This window comes from Erinaceus europaeus, chromosome 3 (genome assembly GCF_950295315.1).
Source record: "Erinaceus europaeus chromosome 3, mEriEur2.1, whole genome shotgun sequence".
Lineage (NCBI taxonomy): Eukaryota > Metazoa > Chordata > Mammalia > Eulipotyphla > Erinaceidae > Erinaceus > Erinaceus europaeus.
In genome coordinates this window covers 47,591,082-47,610,084 of record NC_080164.1, presented here as the reverse complement: position 1 = coordinate 47,610,084, position 19,003 = coordinate 47,591,082, and the positions used below count along the sequence as shown (strand labels likewise).

At 41.0% G+C, this 19,003-nt stretch overlaps 1 protein-coding gene across 1 annotated transcript; it reads left to right on the top strand.

Moving 5' to 3' along the window:
* The first annotated feature begins 374 nt into the window (after positions 1 to 374).
* LOC103111929 (gastrokine-3-like) lies at positions 375 to 7,693 on the top strand. Its single transcript, XM_060188582.1, has 6 exons — positions 375 to 481; positions 1,785 to 1,838; positions 2,021 to 2,155; positions 4,262 to 4,369; positions 6,491 to 6,632; positions 7,382 to 7,693. The coding sequence occupies exons 1-6, from the start codon at positions 470 to 472 to the stop codon at positions 7,474 to 7,476; spliced, it is 546 nt and encodes a 181-aa protein (XP_060044565.1). The 5' UTR covers positions 375 to 469; the 3' UTR covers positions 7,477 to 7,693.
* The last annotated feature ends 11,310 nt before the right edge of the window (positions 7,694 to 19,003 follow it).

The following is a 19,003-nucleotide window of genomic DNA, read 5'->3' as shown; positions in this document are numbered from 1 at the left end:
CCTTTTGGGTTCACTTGTGGTTCTTCTCAACCACCTCTACTATTCAACACCTCTGCAGTTGGTAAAGAGCTGTTCTTGAATTGAGAACTGGAAACGGTGAATGCATTAATTTTGCATTGGTCATTTTGCAGGATCTACAGTTTGCAACTCTCACCTTAGTTCTAAGGTCATAGACTTGCCAGCCCACAAAGGTTTGTTCATTTGTTATGTTTGTCTTGGAACCAGTGAAAGTATCAGAGTAAGAGGGAAGTATTTAGAAGTGTTAAAGAAAAGTGATAACTGTGATTACATAAACTTGTCTTTTCCCTTGCTGAATGGTATCCAGATTATGGTTAACTACTTCAAGAGTCCTTTATCACAATGATGGTTGAAAGGTTCAGGGATATATAAACCAGACTTAAAAAATAAATGGGGCATGGAAAATTCTATTATGCATGCAGATGCATAGGGTCTGAGAGAGAGAGGCACTATGAAGCAGTTTGTAAGTATATTTTCTTATTTCAAATGTAGTTTACTAATTTTTCAGAGCCCAGTAGAGTTAGTTCTTTTACTCTACCCTATAAACTTAGTGTTAAAATCAAACAGAATTTTCAGATTTCTTTTGATGTCTAACTAACAGAGGTGTGGCAAATCTTGATTTTTTTAAACAACTAATTGACGAATATCTCCCCCTCAAAAGAAATTATAACTAATTTATTAATAGATCAAGAATCTCTGAGGATTGAGTAAACAACTAGGTCTTCTATTTTATATATTATATACTATTATATTTGTCTTATTTATAGATAACCAGTAAATAAATGTTTCAACTGTACTTCATATATGATTCCAGCTACCAGCAGAGTTTAATAAACTCTGCTGTTATTTCTATCTGTATTATATGTGTTTCCTTAATTATCCTTTTGACATCCTGGTTATTGTTTTAAAGTAATTGTACCTCACTTTCATGGTGTCCTTGCATATGGAATATAGCACATAATATTGTAAGGGTGAGGGGAAAAAAGAGGTTCCTGTCTACTTCAGCTTATGTTATATGCTCACTTGATCTGTGGGTGACTTATGTGTAAAAATTAATAAATTATCAAGTGCAGGAAAATTTTTTTATGGTATGTTTTTCTATTCAATCTTATCCCTGCCCCCTACATCTCTCATTTACCACCTGATGGTTGAAATTCTCACAATATACAAAGTGGGTAACACTAGGAGAAAATGATTCAGTGCAAAGCATCTCAAGAACTAATAACAGTTGAGTAAAATCTATCTGAAAATAAGGCCAAAATAAGTGGTGCAAGATCATTTATTCTTGGGCAAGGTGGGAGAATCTAGAGAAGAAATCAGGAGGTACTAAGGTTCTAGAGGATGCAGAAAGGTCCCCAGGAATTGGGAGGAAGTACAGGAATGGAAGACTGAGCACCTGGATATAACTTATTTTACAGTTTGACCCTATATGCACATCAGTTGGTTGATGAAAGTTGCTAATATTTCAATTGGTCAGTGAAGGTTGCTAATATTTAGTCTAGTAATTGGCATCATCAGATAAAGAGCAAGAAAAGTATCCTTAAGAGAAGAAAACGAGGTTTGCCTTCTGAGTTACCAGCTAACCCCACATCAAACACACTGAATGATAGTCTCTAGATGCATTTGGAGCTCTAAAAGTACAGTAGACTGTGGAAGTTCTAGATCATTTTACAACAGTTCCTATGCTGGGGACCTTTTGTGTTCAGGCTCTGGACTCATTGGAAACTAAAGGAGTAAGAGTTCATTGATATTTATTTCCATTTTAGACCATGTCTTCCATCCTTATGGTAATCCTCCTGAGTCCATCTCTAGCCCTGATGGTAAGTGAAGGGGAGGTGAGTGGCTGGGGTCTGCTTTTTCTAGCTTTCCATTAGCAGAAGCATTTCAAAGGTGAAAGTCCGGGATTTACACTTCTTGTTTACTTCTTTCAAACCTACAAGATAGTGGCAGAGTAGGAACTCTGGACTTTCTGTTCATCTCACGTTTGCTTGGTTTTCTCTAGAACATCAGTGACAACCATCCTCTGGATGGATCTGTTGGGACCCAGATCATTCACGTCAATGCCTTCCGAGGTATGGTCAGCATCCGAGACAACAATGTCTTGAGTGAATGGGATGGATCCTTGAACTACAAGAATGTAAGCTGTGGAACACATTGTACAAGAAAGCCTTGTCTGCTCCCAAATTTAGCCTTATGCTTTTTCAGAGAGAAGAGGACACTGTCTACATTTGCCTTTCCTAGATTTAGGCTCTCCATGGGAATACATGTCTCTAGGTAAGGGACCAGCCTTCCCGCAGTTGCAGTGACTTATTTTCAAGCCAGAGACTATATGAAGAACTCCTCTGATCTACACAGATGCCACATTCTTTTGCATTTCTTTGAAGTGTTGGTTGACCTTGCATGGTTCTTAAAGGTCTCTGAAATAAGAGAGTCCTTTAAACTTTCAACTGGGTATGTCTTACAGATGTTACATTGTCATGATCTTGGATTATAACCAGTTTATTCCCCCCAAAATGATTGAATTCCATTATTATTATTTTTTAGAAATATGGCCTTCATGTGCCCATCTCAGTAAGTTGTCAGACCTAAGAGAAAGATGAGGATTGGGAAGCTATGGACTGTACCTTTGGTCCCATTTTTCAGTAATATGTATATTACTGATTAATGTATATTATATTACTGATTATTATTACAGTAATATATATATATATATTCTATAATGCAGAGATGTCCATGTTAGGAACCACAGTTTTCACATCTGCAAAACAGTATCAGTAGTTGTCTTTCCTAACTGACAGGATTAAATAAAGTAAAAGCCCTTACTACTTACACTGGCCCAGAAGACCCTCTACTATCCAGTCCCAGTTCCTACTGTTTGGAAGTTTTTATCCCCTCCACCCCACTCCCACACCCACCCCACCCCACCCCATGCCAACCACACTGCACAGTTTAGAACAGACTCCTCAGGAATGGACCTTCTCCCTGATCCCACCAGTTCCTTCTGTGTCCTGTTTCTTGGACCCCTCTCCCTTAGCCTCCTCTGCTCTCCTCAAGAGGATTTGCATTCTAGTTGTTTCCATCTTCACCGTAAGACCTAAAAACTTTCCTTCAAAGGATTCTATGGAATTCCACCACATAGAACAGAAGTTGGAACTGCTCTGAAAAGGCAGATAGGTTCAGTCAAGCAAAGCTTAAAAAGTCCTCTTCTAAGCTGGAGAGACAGCTCCCTAAATAGGGGGCATGTCTTACCATATGTGGCTCAAGTTCAAGTCTGGCAACCATTGGAAATGCCATGACACTGGGGAATCTCCAGTGCTGTGGTGTCTTTTCCCATCCATTCCTCTTTGTTTCTCTGAGTGAAAAAGCTACCCTGGAGTCGCAAAATCATAATGTGTGAGATCCCAGTCCAAAGAAAAACAGCAACAACAAAATCACAAATCTATTCTAACCCAAAGTTGAGAGGGGCAAAATGATTGGTGGAGAGCCACAGGGTACAAGCACTCAGTGGCAGACCTGAGAGTAGAATCTGAGCTAGTGGTCTTGACCCAGGGTTCCTATCACCCTTGCATTTGGAGAGCTTTCTGTACTTTCCACATTCAGCTCAAGTCTCTTCGAGTCATCCTTCACAGCTACCTAGGGGGTAGAGGAGTTAATACTTCTGCTTTAAGAAGGGGATACTGATGGCTATGGAGGCAGCTGAGGACCACAAGAGCTAAGTGACAGAACATGAACATTAAAGTCAGCTAAGTCCCTATGGTAGATCAGGATGACATGATGAAGGGTGAGAATTACTGACAGCCACTAAAAGGAAATATGGACAATGTACCCTGTGTGACAACAACTGTCCTGTAACTCAGCATCCTCTCAGTAAAGCAATCCTGAAGTTCGAGAGGAGAGGAAATGTAATTATGAAATCTTTAAATTTTGTAAACCATTATCAAATCACTAAAGAAAAAAATTTTTTTTGTATTTCAAATCAGTTTTTCAGCAGTCGGATTCCCTGTTCCTCCAGCCCCATCAGTTTGTAAGAGAGCAGAGTGTGCTGGAATAGTAGTAGACGCAGCAGGGCTATGTGTGCACCACCAGCCCCACTGATGGCCATTTGCTCTGGTGCCCAGGTGTGCACTTGGCCAGGGGGCTCTAGACAACCGTCTACGGAACAGCAGAGTATCCACACTGATGACACAGGAGTCCACTAATCTTGTCACTTAATGAGTGATCTGGTTCCGATGTGTGTTTTAAGGCACTTCTGGCAGCTAAACTGTTTAGCAAGATGGCCTGTGTCCTGGTCAAGATGGATCCAACTCTCTTCCCAACTTTGGATGACATTAGGAAGGCCCTGGGCCAGCAGGTAAGTGATGACAGTTCACTGCAGTCCCCTCTGAGTCTGTTGTTTCCCAGCTCCATACCCAAACCTTCCAAGATGATGTTGTATACACAGAGGGGTCACAGTTTGTGCTTTCTTGTTTGTCTTTGCCTCCAGGGTTATTGCTGGGACTTGGTGCCAACACTATGAATCCATTGCTCCTGAAGGCCATTCTACCCCCCCCCACCTTGTTTTTGTCCATTTTATTAGATAGGACAGAAAGAAATTGAGAGGGGAGGGGAAAATAGAGGGGGAGAGAGAAAGATGGACACCTGCAAACCTGCTTTACCACCTGCAGGTGGAGGGCAGGGGCTCGAACCCAGGTCCTTGCTCTCGTCCTTGTGTTTAACCAGGTACACCACTGCTGGGCCCCCCATGCTTGTTTAAATGCTCATGAAATTTGACTAATATTCAGTGGCCCCCACACCCCATGCATGATCCACTTCACTCAGATTGTAATTGGATCAGTAGAAAATTCTGTGCATTACTGAGCTGCATGTTAATGAGTGAAAATTGTAATTTGAATATAAATATTAGAATAAAATAAGACTGTCTGCATCTTCAAGCTTTTTCTTCTCCTTTAAACACCCTCTCTTCCAGACACACATAACCAATGTAGTTGAAAATAAACTCAGGACCAGCCAAACTCTTTTACCCTCTCAACTTCTTAAAATGCCAGTGGTAGTCAAATAAATGTAAGATTACGAGAAAGTCCTTGGTAAGTCATTGAAATTGACTGTCCTTTGCATATAAGGCAGCATCTATGGCCTGGCAGGGAGAAACTTGTGCTCTTAATTTTTTTTTTTTTTTGTCTTCATCAGAGCACTATCCAGTTCTGCCTTATGGTAGTACTGGGAATTGAACCTGAGACCTTCAGTGCCTTGAGCTTTAAAGTCTTTCTGCATAAACATTATGCTGTCTCTCCAGCCCAACCTTTTATATTCCTATGAGATGTTGCTATGACATGGTCTCTAAAATAAGTGAGCCAGTTAAGTAACTCTTACTTCTTATAACTGGAAAGGCCTATATACTTTGTTGTCCTATAAAAGACACTCACTCATGGCACTGCCAAGTGACACCACTAGAGTGCAGGACTTGTAAGGATAAGGTCCTAAGTCAGATCCCTGGTACTGAACATGACACAATAGTGCTCTATGTCTCTCTCTTTCCATCTCTCTCTCTCTCTCTCTCTCTCTCTCTCTCTCTCTCTTTCTCTCTCTCTCATAAACAGACCCTCAAAACTGTAAGGAATTGGTCTGGAGTGTTTGTATACCTAGTTCAGGGTTCAAGTCCCTGGTCCCCACCTGAAGACAGAAAGCTTCACTAATGGTTAAATATTACTGCAGGTATCTCTCCTTCTCTCTTCATCTCTATCTCCCCCTTCCCTGTCTTTTTTTCTCAGTTTCTATCAAATAAATAAATAAATACCTAAAAAATGACTGATTTAGGGGAAATGCACTTTTCACATAAAAACAAAACCATTTTTTTTTCAAAAAGAGGCAGAAAACACTCATTTCACCTTATTTACAATAAGAAAAATCTAGCATAAACACAACAGATAATTTTAAACTATTCTTTGTTACTACAGAGGAAGGATGGGAGACAAGCCCCAGATAGATTCCTCCAGAGTAATGATGCCACCTTGTGGCCATACAGTATATTGTTATTAGAGACCAAACTCAAGGGGAAGTTTGTTGTCAAATATTTTTGTAAACAGAATTGTCCTTGGGAGTCAGGCTGTAGTGCAGCGGGTTAAGTGCAGGTGGCGCAAAGTTCAAGGACCAGTGTAAAGATCCCAGTTTGAGCCCTGGCTCCCCACCTGCAGGGGAGTCCCTTCTCAGGCGGTGAAGCAGGTCTACAGGTGTCTTTCTCTCCCCTCCTCTGTCTTCCCCCTCCTCTCTCCATTTCTCTCTGTCCTAGCCAACAATGACGACAACAATAATAACTACAACAATAAGGGCAACACAAGGGAATAAATAAAATAAATATTTAAAAAAAGAATTACCCAAGTACACTGCTGCTATGGAGCTGTGAGCCAGGCTCCTGGATTGGTTTCTTGTGTTTTCCTCCTTATTGTATCACTGTTTAAAATGCCACTTCTTCCAGGATTTAAAGCAGTATCCTTCAACTCATGGCCTGACCTACACTGTTTTACCCAGCCGGGTCAAGAACTTGGTCCAGTATGGAGTAACTATCAAGGATATGTGCCGAGATGTGCCCACCTACTTTGCTCATCAGCAGAAAAAAGGTGTGTTAATAACTGACCTCAAAACTCACAACCATAGGTGAATCAAAAGATTCGATGTGGTTTGTAGGTCACTGGGAAATCCTAGTGACAGTCCTCAAGTCTATTCCATTTCTTTGCTACTGAGTATAAAAATAATGTGACCCTGGGATGCATTGTCCCCTGGTGGCAGAGATGATATCCTGACTCTGGGAATGGGACATCTCAGTGACTATGTCCCTAGTGGGTGTCAGTGATGACCAGCTTAGAAAACTATCAGATAAGACTTCAAAATCAGCCTACTATTCCTGATGAAATTAACAACCTCTTCCTACCTGTTCACTGTCAGTCACTTATATGTTATATTATAAATTAGCCCAACAAACAAGGCTTCTTCACAACAGTAGAATCTAGAATCCAGCAGGAAAACTGGAGGGACTGAATATGAGAGGTTCAGGGGGAGCAGTGTAGAGAGTGATTGATTAAAAACCATAAAAGAAACAGAAGAGTATGGAGCTAGTGTTGCTATTCAGGACAGATCTTTTGAGTTGTTGGAAAAGTCACGATGTATTATTATTTTTTTTTTTTGGCATAGAAAAATAAGTCACAATTTTTCTAGCAACCCAATATTTTAATCCTACAATTCCTTATCGTAGAGCTGCCCTGTGGCACCAAATTGAATTAGATGCAGCTCACACTCTATTCATGCAAATGCAGGGCCTTCTTGTTGTTAAGTAAAGGATTGTTTGCAAATGCTTTCTTTCCACCTACAGGTACTGCATTGGCAATTGACCCCGATTCTTGTTTTGAACTCCAGCTTCTGTCCTTTATGGGGCTCTCCATCTGTGGTGAGATCCCTGGGCTCTGAACCTCCAACATGGCCTCCAGGAGAGCAGACCCATATGGAAAGGGCCGCTGGCCTGAACCCAGTGTGGAGAGTCTGGTACCCACTCTACCACTGTGAACACCTTCATTCCAGCCCTCCACCTTTAGGCCTTTGACCCAAGATCTAGCTTTGAAATCTGGGAACTTGGGTACCTTTCCTTTCTCTAGGGTAGAACAATAAAATCTCCTACCACACTGTCTAGCAGATGAGCCCTCCCTGTCTATACTGTCCCTCTAAGAGGCATCCATCCCATGTACCTGGGGTCCGGGAATTGCACCCAGCATGGTGCAAAGGAGGGGCTGCCTCTCCTAGAATGTCTCTTCTGATGTCTTCTCTTTGGGATGCCCCTTAAAGGACACTTTAGGAATTTTGGCACTTGATTAACCAATGAACAAATAATTCAAAGACACTAACTGCGGAATAGAGTGAAGCTGTCAGCCCTAAGGCCACATTCTGTTTCCTGTACATTAGTGCTGAGATTCTGTAGAAGCTTGACTACAGTAACACAAACTGTACTCTGAAGACCCCAGAGAAAGAGCCAAATGAGGTAGGACTCCTCCCAAGTCTCTCTAGGAAATTTGCCAAAGTCCCTCAGTGGTAACCCTTAGGCATTTCTTTCTGTTATAAACAAGTACAAAGGACACACACACAGAGACACACACTCTTTTTATTTAATTTAATTTAATTGGTTTTTTGTTTGTTTATTTATTTATTTACTGGATAGAGACAGCTAGAAATCAAGAAGGAAGGGGGAGGTAGAGAGGGAGAGAGACAAAGACACCTACAACACTGCTTCACCACCCATGATACTTTCCCCCACAGGTGGGGACCAAGGACTTGACACTTGAACCTGGGTCCTTGCACATTATAACATGCATTCAAACAGGTGTGCCACCACCACCACCCCCCCACACACAATCTTTAGTTATTCTATAGCTGTAGGGATGGTGGCACCCCACCCATGCCTACAGAACTTCCCCAGGTCCTCTAAGCTTAGAAACAAGAATCAATGAGAAAGGAATATTGGAGGTGCTTAGACAGTTGTCCACAAACATGACACTGAACTTGGAACATTGGAATAGGGTAGGACAGGGGATGGGGTGAGTGCTGAGTAGGGCAGGTGCATGGAGTCAGAAGGTCTTGGGTGGTGGGGATACCACTGAACACCAGTTCTGAAGTTATCTCTTCCTGGTAGAATTAGGTTGTGCGTGACTACCCTCAGTCATGAATGAAAGATAGGTGTACAGGCAAGGCCCAAGATAAGCCGCTAGCTGGCTTACATAGAGGTTGGCTAGACAGGCCTGAGGCTCTGAACGTAAGGGTTGGGTCCCATGCTCCCTGTGATGGAGAAGGCAGGAGGATTTCTATTCATTGTACATGTAGGGGAAATACCAGATGTGACAGACCAGCACATGGCCCGCCAGAGGCCCCAAGAAATTCGCAGAGCAGGGACTGACCCTCAGGGCTTGGTCCAGAGAGTCTCTGGAGTTCAATCCACCTCTGATATATAACCATCTTGACTCTGGCACCCAAACTCCACCTTTACTCCAGCTCTGGGAACCAGTTCCTCTTTTGCCCCTTGTGAGTGAATGCTTATTACAGTTGCCTGAACCCCTGCTCCCAAGTTCTCCATGGTGGTGTGGGAGCTGCTGCTTCTGACTGCTCTAATGCCAGTTTCCCTCTGGGCTTCTGAGCTTCAGTGGCCCCTGAATTGTCCACCCCCCAACTCCCATCTGGTTATTAAAATACAGCCTGCTACTTCCAGGAGGCCTCAAGGACTCTTCTCCCCTACCCCCACTCCCATATACACACACCATCTCCATGCACTTGCCACGTTTGTCTCGGTCTATTATTAGCATCACCATCCCTGCAGATACTATGCCAAATGGACTGGTTTCCTCTCAGACAAGGTAGGCTCGAGGCCTGCTGCCCTCCATGCATCACCACTCTAGGCTGTCACTGACTGCACTCTAGACCTTCCAGGGCTTGGTGAAGTAGATTTTGGTCCTTTTGGTTACAAGTTCACTTGACATGCACCAGGATTGATATCCAGACATGCACCAGGATTGATATCCTTCAAAATTTGGGATTTGGAGAACAAAATAAAAAATTTCATTGATTTGGGGGATTATAATTTTATTCATTCATTCATTCATTCATTTTACACCAGGTTTATCACTAGGAGCTTGGTTACTGCACAATAAATCCGCCATTCTTGGCAGCCAGTTTTTCCCTTCTTTCTTTTTCTTCTTAAAATTTGCTTCATTTGATAGAACAGAAAGAAGTTGAGAAGGGGAAAGGGAGCTATAGAGATCAGGAAGAAGGGCGAAGCCTGTAGCACTGTTTCACCATTCGTAAAGCGTCCTCTCTGCATGTGGGCACCAGGGGCTTGAACCCATGTCCTTAAGCATGGTTGCATGTGTGCTCAGCTAAGTGCACCACCCTCCACTGTCTGACTGCATGGTTTTAAATTCTTTCTATACTTATGTATTTATTGCCTCCAGGGTTATCACTGGGGTACAGCACCAGCACTATAAAGCCACAGCTTCTGGTGGCATTGTTTCCTTTTTATTTATTTTTATTCCATTTTTATTGGATAGGAGAAGAGAAATTTAGAAGGGAGAAAGAGATAGAGAGGGAGAGAGAAAGATGGACACCTATAGATCTGCTTCACTGCCTGTGAAGTGCTCCCACTGCAGTTGGGGACAGGGAGCTCAAACCCAGTTCCTTGTGCAGATTCTTGCTTATAGTACTATGTGGATTTAACCTGGTGTGCCACTGCCTGGCTCCCTGAATGGTTTTTAAGTAGTAAACATTTATTGATTGGATACCCAAGGCCAAGGGACCAGTCAATTCAGTGTCTGGTATGGTCTTCTTCACTCAGAAATAGTCATATTCTTGCTATGTTCTCATAGGGTGGAAAGGTCTCCAGGTCTGCTTTTATAGGAACACTAATGCTACCACTGGGAATTTGGTTTTAACATATAAATGGGGAGAAGGCTGATGCATTTGGTCTGTTGCACTGCACTACTGGTGAGCATGCTCAATATTTATTCTTAGACTTTATCTCATCCATCCCTCAATGAAATTTTCAAGTCATCGATGCAAACACACTCCGTGTTTATCAAGGTCACTGACTTAGGTTATGATCATAATAATATCAATAACATGCTTTGTCCTCCACCTGTGATTGAAAATGTAAGCTTCTGGGAGCTGAGTGATAGCATACCTAGTAAAGCACTCAAATTACCATATGCAAGGACCATGGTTCAAGCCTTCTGATTCCCACCTGTATTAGGGAAGTGTCATAAGCAGCAGAGCAGTCAGTGCTGTAGGAGTCTCTCTCTTTACTTCTCTCTCTCTCCCATCTCCCTCTCTACTTATCTTTGCTTCTATTCAAAAGAAAATGGAAAACTGCTCTCAGGAACAGTGAACTCAAACCCAGTGATAACCCAGGGGGCAAAAGGAGAAGGAGGAGGAAAAGAAGGAGGAGGAGGAAGAGAAAAGAAGAAGGAAAGAAGAAAAAGAAAGAGACAAAGCTTCAGCTTCTTCAACATAGACAATACGAAAGGTGCTCTATGAGTCATGGAGGGGGCTCTGGTATCGCTCATTCTATAAATGTAGGTGAAACAACAACAATTTCCTTTCCTATATCAGTGTCAACTCAAAAGAAATTGACAGTTACAACTCAGGCTTGGGATCCCCAAGGAAGAGGGACAGCATTTCAGCTGCACATTTCTCTTCCCTATCCGCTAAGGCAGCTATGACATGCCCGCCCCCATCTTCACCCATGACACAGTAAATCCTGAGTGCATCATCAATAGGGATATAGGGAGCACATAACTGTGGTGACAAAAGCAGTGACAAACAAAGAAAGCCATAGTGCCACCTAATGGGGAACATGGAAAAGCATTTAACTAGTGAGTTTGAATAAGAGCAAACAAAATGACAAAATGGCAACCCTCTTATGCCACAATTTTGTTAACCGTTATTTAATCACTAATAAAATAAAATAAGTAAATAATGAGAAAAGTAGAAAACATTTCAAATATACTTAGAGTAGTATACAACTCAAAACATGATAAATCAAGATAAAATGGCATTATAAAGAGTATGACAGTTCTTCAGAGACAAGACTTAAAGACTTGGAAGATTATGACTCAATAAATGGAGAATTCAAAATAGTTATCACAAAGAAATTTCAAGAGATACAAGAAAACTTGGAAAAGCAATTTAATGAACTTGGGAATAAAATTAATAGACAACAGGAGTGTTTTTATATGTATTTTTAATATTTATTTTTCCCTTTTGTTGCCCTTGTTTTTTTTGTAATTATCATTGTTGTTATTGATGTCATGGTTGTTGGATAGGACAGAGAGAAATGGAGAGAAGAGGAGAAGACAGAGAGGGAGAGAGAAAGATAGACACCTGCAGACCCGCTTCACCACCTGTGAAGCGATTCCTGGCAGCAGGAGTGTTTCACCAAAGAGGTTGAAATTCTTTTTTCCCCCCATTTTTATTTGTGATTAATAGTGGGTTATAAGACTGTAAGATTACAGGGCATAGATCCACACCACACCCAGTATCAAAGTTCTGTGTCCCCAAACTCCCACCTCCCAAAGATAGTCACCATAGTTCTTACAAGTCTTGAAAACAGTTTGCTTGCTTATGTTTTTTATTTGTTTTTGTTTTGTCTTTGGAAAGTTCATGTGGATCAGTTCTCTAGATGCCACATATGAGTGAGACCATTCAGTCTTTAGTCTTCTTCTAAAGAGGTGTAAATTCTTAAGTAGAACCAAACAGAGATTTGGAGATTCAGAAACTCAATAAATGAAATTAAAAATCTACTAGAAAGCATGGAAAATAAAGCAGACCCTCTGGAAAAGGGTTGTTGACTAACAAGCTCAAAGATATAAATCTATAAATAATACAGATTGAAGAAAAAAGGGAAACAGTAATTTTTAAATAATAAAATTCTGTAGGAATCATTCACCTCCACTAGTCAAAATAACATGAAGATATTGGATATTTCAGAAGATGAAGAGAAGGAGAAAATATCAGATAACTTATTTAATTAAATCATAGCTGAATACTTCCTGAATTTGGGGAAGAAGCTAAATATGAAAGTACATGAGGGTAAGAGAACAACCAATTCTCTAAACGCAAAAAGGTCTAAACCATGACACGTAATAATAAAACTGCCAAAAGTCAATGACAAAGAAAGGATATTAAAGGCTGTTGGGGTGGGTATAGGGAGAGCTATGTAAATATAGTGGCATTCCTATCAGGCCAGCTCAGATTTCCCAACAAAAACTCAACAGGTCTCCAGGAAAGTGTGGAGTGACTTACTCAAGATACTCAAAAATAGGAAGGTGGGGCTACAGAGCAGCAGCAGCAGCTGTGTTTCTCTCTTCTCCTCTCCTCTCCTCTCCTTTCCTCTCCTCTCCTCTCCTCTCCTGGGTCAACTTGGAATGCCAAAGGATATCATGTGGGACTGCAACAAGACAGGACTAGAACGACTTCAAGAACCCACCAAACTACCTGTGAGTGCAAATATGTATGGCTCTCAGACAGAGAGGAGACTAGGGAGAGATTAAGTGGCTGGTAACAGTCTGGCAGCTTACCAGTTGAGACAGTACCTCCAGTCTGTTTCACCAACAAAGGGACAGCTGAAGGGAAGAGAGGTCTCCCCTAAGACTCACCAAGTGCAACTGTGAGTCCCCATTGCTTCTGCTCTCAGAAGCTGCAGCAGCAGGGGGGAGGCCATGTGCTGACACCAGGGAACAAAGAACTAACCAGGAAACTCAGAAGATCTATACCTCAGTGTCCTAGTGGTAGGGCTGTGAAAGTCTCTTTGCATAAGCACTGTATTATCTCTGCCCCCCCATGCTTTATCTCTTGGTCAGGAGTGAGTGGAAACAAAAAAAGCACGAATAAACAACCTGATTGCACATCTTAAAGACATAGAAAAAGAAGACAAAGGAACAAGAAATAGAAATCATTAAAGTTAGGGAGGAAATAAGAAAACCAAACAAAAGATCAACAAAAGTAAAAGTTGGTTCAACGAAAGAGTGAACAAAATCAACAAATTTTTAGCCAGACTCAAAAAACAAAAAAAGGGAGAAGACCCAAATAAATCAGATCATAAATGAAAGAGGAGATATCACAAAAGACAGCGTAGAAATTCATCATATCATGTGAGGCTTCTATGAACAACTATATGCCACCAAGCTAGAGAACCTGGAAGAAATGGACAATTTCCTAGATACCTATGAACTTCCAAAATTAAATAAAGAGGAACTAGATAATATGAACAGGCCCATCACAGGTAATGAAATTGAAACAGTTATCAAAAACCTTACCAAAAATAAAAGTCCTGGAACAGCTGAATTCTACAAAAACTTCAAGGAAGAACTAATACCGCTACTTTTAAAAGTCTTCCAGAAGATTGAAGACACTAAAACACTCCTTTCCAGCTTCTATGAAGCCAACGTCACTCTGATACCAAAAACAGACCAATATCGCTGATGAATATAGATGCTAAAATATTGAACAAAATTCTAACCAACCGGATACAGCAGTATATTAAAAAAAATGTTTATCATGACCAAGTGGGCTTTATCCCAGGGATGCAAGGTTGGTTTAATACATGTAAATCAATCAACGTGATCCACCACATCAAAAAAAGCAAGGTCAAAAACCGCATGGTCATATCAATAGATGCAGAGGAAGCCTTTAAAAAAAAAAACAACAACATCCCTTTATGATCAAAACACTGCAAAAAATGGGAATAGATGGAAAATTCTTCAAGATAGTGGAGTCTATATATAGCAGACCTATAGCCAACATCATACTCAATGATGAAAAACTAGAAGCATTTCCCCTCAGATCAGGTACTAGACAGGGCTGCCCACTATCACCATTACTATTCAACATAGTGTTGGACCTTCTTGCCATAGCAATCAGGCAGGAGCAAAGAATTAAAGGGATACAGATTAGAAGAGAAGTCAAATTCTCCCTATTTGCAGATGACAAGATAGTATACACAGAAAAACCTAAGGAATCCAGCAAGAAGCTTTTGGAAATCATCAGGCAATACAGTAAGGTGTCAGGCTACAAAATTAGCATTCAAAAGTCAGTGGCATTCCTCTAGGCAAACACTAAGTTAGAAGAAGTTGAAATCCAGAAATCAATTCCTTTTACTATAGCAACAAAAACAATAAAATATCTAGGAATAAACCTAACCAAAGAAGTGAAAGATTTGTATACTGAAATTATGAGTTACTACTCAAGGAAACTGAAAAAGACACAAAGAAGTCGAAAGATATTCCATGTTCATGGGTTGGAAGAATTAACATAATCAAAATGAATATATTACCCAAAGCCATATATAAATTTAATGCTATCCTCATCAAGATCCCTAACACATTTTTTAGGAGAATAGAACAAATGCTACAAATGTTTATCTGGAACCAGAAAAGACCTAGAATTGCCAAAACAATCTTGAGAAGAAAGAACAGAACTGGAGGCATCGTGCTCCCAGATCTCAAATTGTATTATAGGGTTATTGTCATCAAAACTGCTTGGTACTGGAACATGAATAGACACACTGACCAGTGGAAATAAGATCAGTGGAATAGAATTGAGAGCCTGGAAGTGAGCCCCCACACCTATGGACATTTAATCTTTGACAAAGGTGCCCAGACTATTAAATGGGAAAAGCAGAGTCTCTTCAACATTTGTTGGTGTTTGTAAAAAATGGGTTGAAACTTGCAGAAGAATGAAACTGAACCACTATATTTCAGCAAATACAAAAGTAAATTCCAAGTGGATCAAAGACTTGGCTGTTAGACCACAAACTATCAGATACTTAAAGGGAAATATTGGCAGAACTCTTTTCTGCATAAATTTTAAAGACATGTTCAATGAAATGAATCCAGTTACAAAGAAGACTAAGGCAAGCGTTAACCTATGGGACTACATCAAATTAAAAAGCTTCTGCACAGCAAAAGAAACCACTACCCAAACCTAAACACCCCTCACAGAATGGGAGAAGATCTTTACATGCCATGCATCAGACAAGAGGCTAATAACCAAAATATATAAAGAGCTTGCCAGACTCAACAACATGAAAACAAATAGCCCCATCCAAAAATGGGGAGATGACATAGACAGAACATTCACCACAGAAGAGATCCAAAAGGCTGAGAAACACATGAAAAAATACTCCAAGTCTCTGATTGTCAGAGAAATGCAAATAAAGACAGCAATGAGATACCACTTCACTCCTGTGAGAATGTCATCCATCAAAAAAGGTAACAGCAGCAAATGCTGGAGAGGTTGTGGGGTCAAAGGAACCCTCCTGCACTGCTGGTGGGAATGTAAATTGGTCCAGCCTATGTGAAGAACAGTCTAGAGAACTCTCAGAAGGCTAGAAATGGACCTACCCTATGACCCTGCAATTCCTCTCCTGGGGATATATCCTAAGAAACCCAACACACCCATCCAAAAAGATCTGTGGACACATATGTTCTTAGCAGCACAATTTGTAATAGCCAAAACCTGAAAGCCACCCAGGTGTCCAACAACAGATGAGTGGCTGAGCAAGTTGTGGTATATATACACAATGGAATACTACTCAGCTGTGAAAAATGGTGACTTCACTGTTTTCAACCCATCTTGGATGGACCTTGAAAAATTCATGTTAAGTGAAATAAGTCAGAAACAGAAGGATGAATATGAAATGATTTCCCTCTCAGCAGAAGTTGAAAAAGAAGATCAGAAGAGAAAACACAAGTAGAACCTGAACTGGAATTGGCATATTGCACCAAAGTATAAGACTCTGAGGTGGGGGGGTGAAGAATACAGGTCCAAGAAGGATGACAGAGGACCTTGGGGGGTTGTATTGTTATATGGAGAACTGGGAAACGTTATGCATGTACAAACTATTGTATTTACTGTCAAATGTAAAATATTAATTCCCCAATAAAGAAATTTTTTTAAAAGATACTCAAAGATAAAAGCTAGAGGGCAGATGATAGATAGTATAATAGTTATGCAAACAGACTCTCATACCTGAGGCTCCAAAGTCCCAGGTTCAAGCCCCCCCCCCCCAGCACCATAAGCCAGAACGGAGCAGTGCTCTGGTAATAATAATAATAACAATAATAATAATAATGATAAAAGCCAGAGTTGGGCGGTGGCACAGCGGGTTAAGCGCACATGGCACGAAGCACACAGACTGGCTTAAGGATCCTGGTTTGAGCCCCTGCCCCACCTGCAGGGGAGCCACTTCACAGGCGGTGAAGCAGGTCTGTAGGTGTCTATCTTTCTCTTCCCCTTTCTGTCTTCCCCTCCTCTCTCCATTTCTCTCTGTCCTATCCAACAACAACAATAACTACAACAATAATAAAACAAGGGCAACAAAAGGAAAAAAGAAATAATAAAAGATAAATAATAAAAAAAGATAAAAGCTAGAAAATACCTCAAGACAAATAGAAATTTGAAGAGTCTAGATATTTTCTTCCCAACTCTTAAAAGGGGTTCCTTCTGAGAACAGTTTAGCAGAATGCAAACTTCCTTGGAGCTTCCATTTTGATACATGTGCCAAAGCCTTTTCTTAAACCCAGTGCCAACAATGGACAGTGTTAACTGCCTGAAAGAAAGAAGGAATAGGAAAAAAGTAGGATCCAGGGCTCTGCTTAAAATAGAAACAACATCATGAACTTTAATAAGAATGATGTATTTTTTTAATTTTTTATTATCTTTATTGGATAAAATCAAGAGGGAGGGGGTGTTAAAGAGGGAGAGAGACAGAGAGACACCTGTAGCCCTGCTTCACCACTCATAAAGCTTTCCCCTGCAGGTGGGGACGAGAATAATGTATTTTTTATTATTTATTTATTCCCTTTAGTTGTCCTTGTTATTTTATTGTTGTAGTTATTATTGATGTAGTAATTGTTGGATAGGACAGAGAGAATGGAGAGAGGAGGGGAAGACAGAGAGGGAGAGAGAAAGATAGACACCTGTAGACCTGCTTCACCGCTTGTCAAGCGATCCCCCTGCAGGTGGGTAGCCTGGAGCTCAAACCAGGATCCTTACACCGGTCCTTGCACTTTGTGCCACCTGCGCTTAACCGCTGCGCTACCACCTGACTCCCAAGAATAATGTATTTTTAAACAGTAGATTCCAGAAGAAAATGTCAGTCATAATCTCTCTGCACATGTTAGCCATAGGAGTCAGAATTCACCTGATGTGATTCAATTAGGGATCTTTTCACAGATTTTTTTTTAAATAAAAACTAGTTTCAAAGTGGAACTAAGAACAATCTCTTTCTTCTCTTTGTCTGTTATGATGAAGTTAAGAAGATGGGAGTCGGGGGGAAGCAATTACAGAAGCCAGACCTTCCACCTTCTGCACACCATAATGGGGTGGGGGGGGGCATGGTTGTTTTGAGCTATCTTGTGGTCACAAATGCCCTGTTTCATGTTGTGTCCTTGCTTTAAATTCAGAAGGCTAAAGTCTCCCTGAGTCAAAGACTGAGAGATTTTAAGCCCCTGTCTCTTCTGGCACTAGCAACAATGTTACTTGCTTGCTGCACTTAAGGTGAAATCGCCAAAATGGTGCAGCTCAGCACCGGTGCTGCCCAGAGCTGGGTCCATGCTCCCAAAGGGAGAAAGAATAGGAAAGCTGTCAGGGGAGGGAACGGGCTGCGGAGTTTTGGTGGTGGGTACTATGTGGAATTATACCCCTCTTATCCTATGGTCTTGTCAGTGTTTCCACTTTATAAATAACTAAAAAAAAAAAAAGATGGGGGTTTGGGGGGCATACTGTCCTCAGTATTATCATTGTAAGGAAAGTCAGTGTTCTGAGAAGGACTTCTAGAGAGAAAAGTTGAGATATGGTAGGTGAGAGATGGACAGAGACAGACAGACAGAAAGACTCTGACCACCTTCAAGCACTTAGACCAGAATACTGCTGTCTTCTAGGCAAGACAGACAGTAAGTCTCACCACCAACTCTTGTTCAGTTAATTAATTTTAATTTATTTTGAACTCCATCATTTGCAAAAACTGTACTCCACCATTCATTTGCCACTTTATTATATACTCTTTACTGTTATCAAATGTTCTTTTATAAATGTCTCACTTTCTCGAGGAACTCTGTTACACTGCTGGTAGGACTGAAAACAGGTACAGTCACTAGTGATAGCAACTTGGAGAATTCCTAAATAAAAAATGGAAATACCGGGGGCCAGGAAGCGGCACACCTGATTAAGTACACGTTACCATGCACAAGAGCCTGGGTTTGAGCCCCCACTCCCCACCTACATGGGGGACACTTCACAAATGTTGAAGCAGGTCTGTAGGTGTCTATCTTTCTCCCTCTCTGTCTCCTCCTCCACTCCCAATTTCTCTCTGTCCTATAAAAAGAAAGTAGAAAGGGAAAATGGCTGCCAAGAGTTATGGATTCATGTGTTGGCATCAAGCCCCAGTAATAACCCTAATAGC

Coding starts and splice junctions, on each gene's coding strand:
- LOC103111929 (XM_060188582.1), top strand. Junction 2,156..4,261: donor GATCCTTGAACTACAAGAAT/GTAAGCTGTGGA, acceptor GTGTGTTTTAAG/GCACTTCTGGCAGCTAAACT. Junction 4,370..6,490: donor GGAAGGCCCTGGGCCAGCAG/GTAAGTGATGAC, acceptor CACTTCTTCCAG/GATTTAAAGCAGTATCCTTC.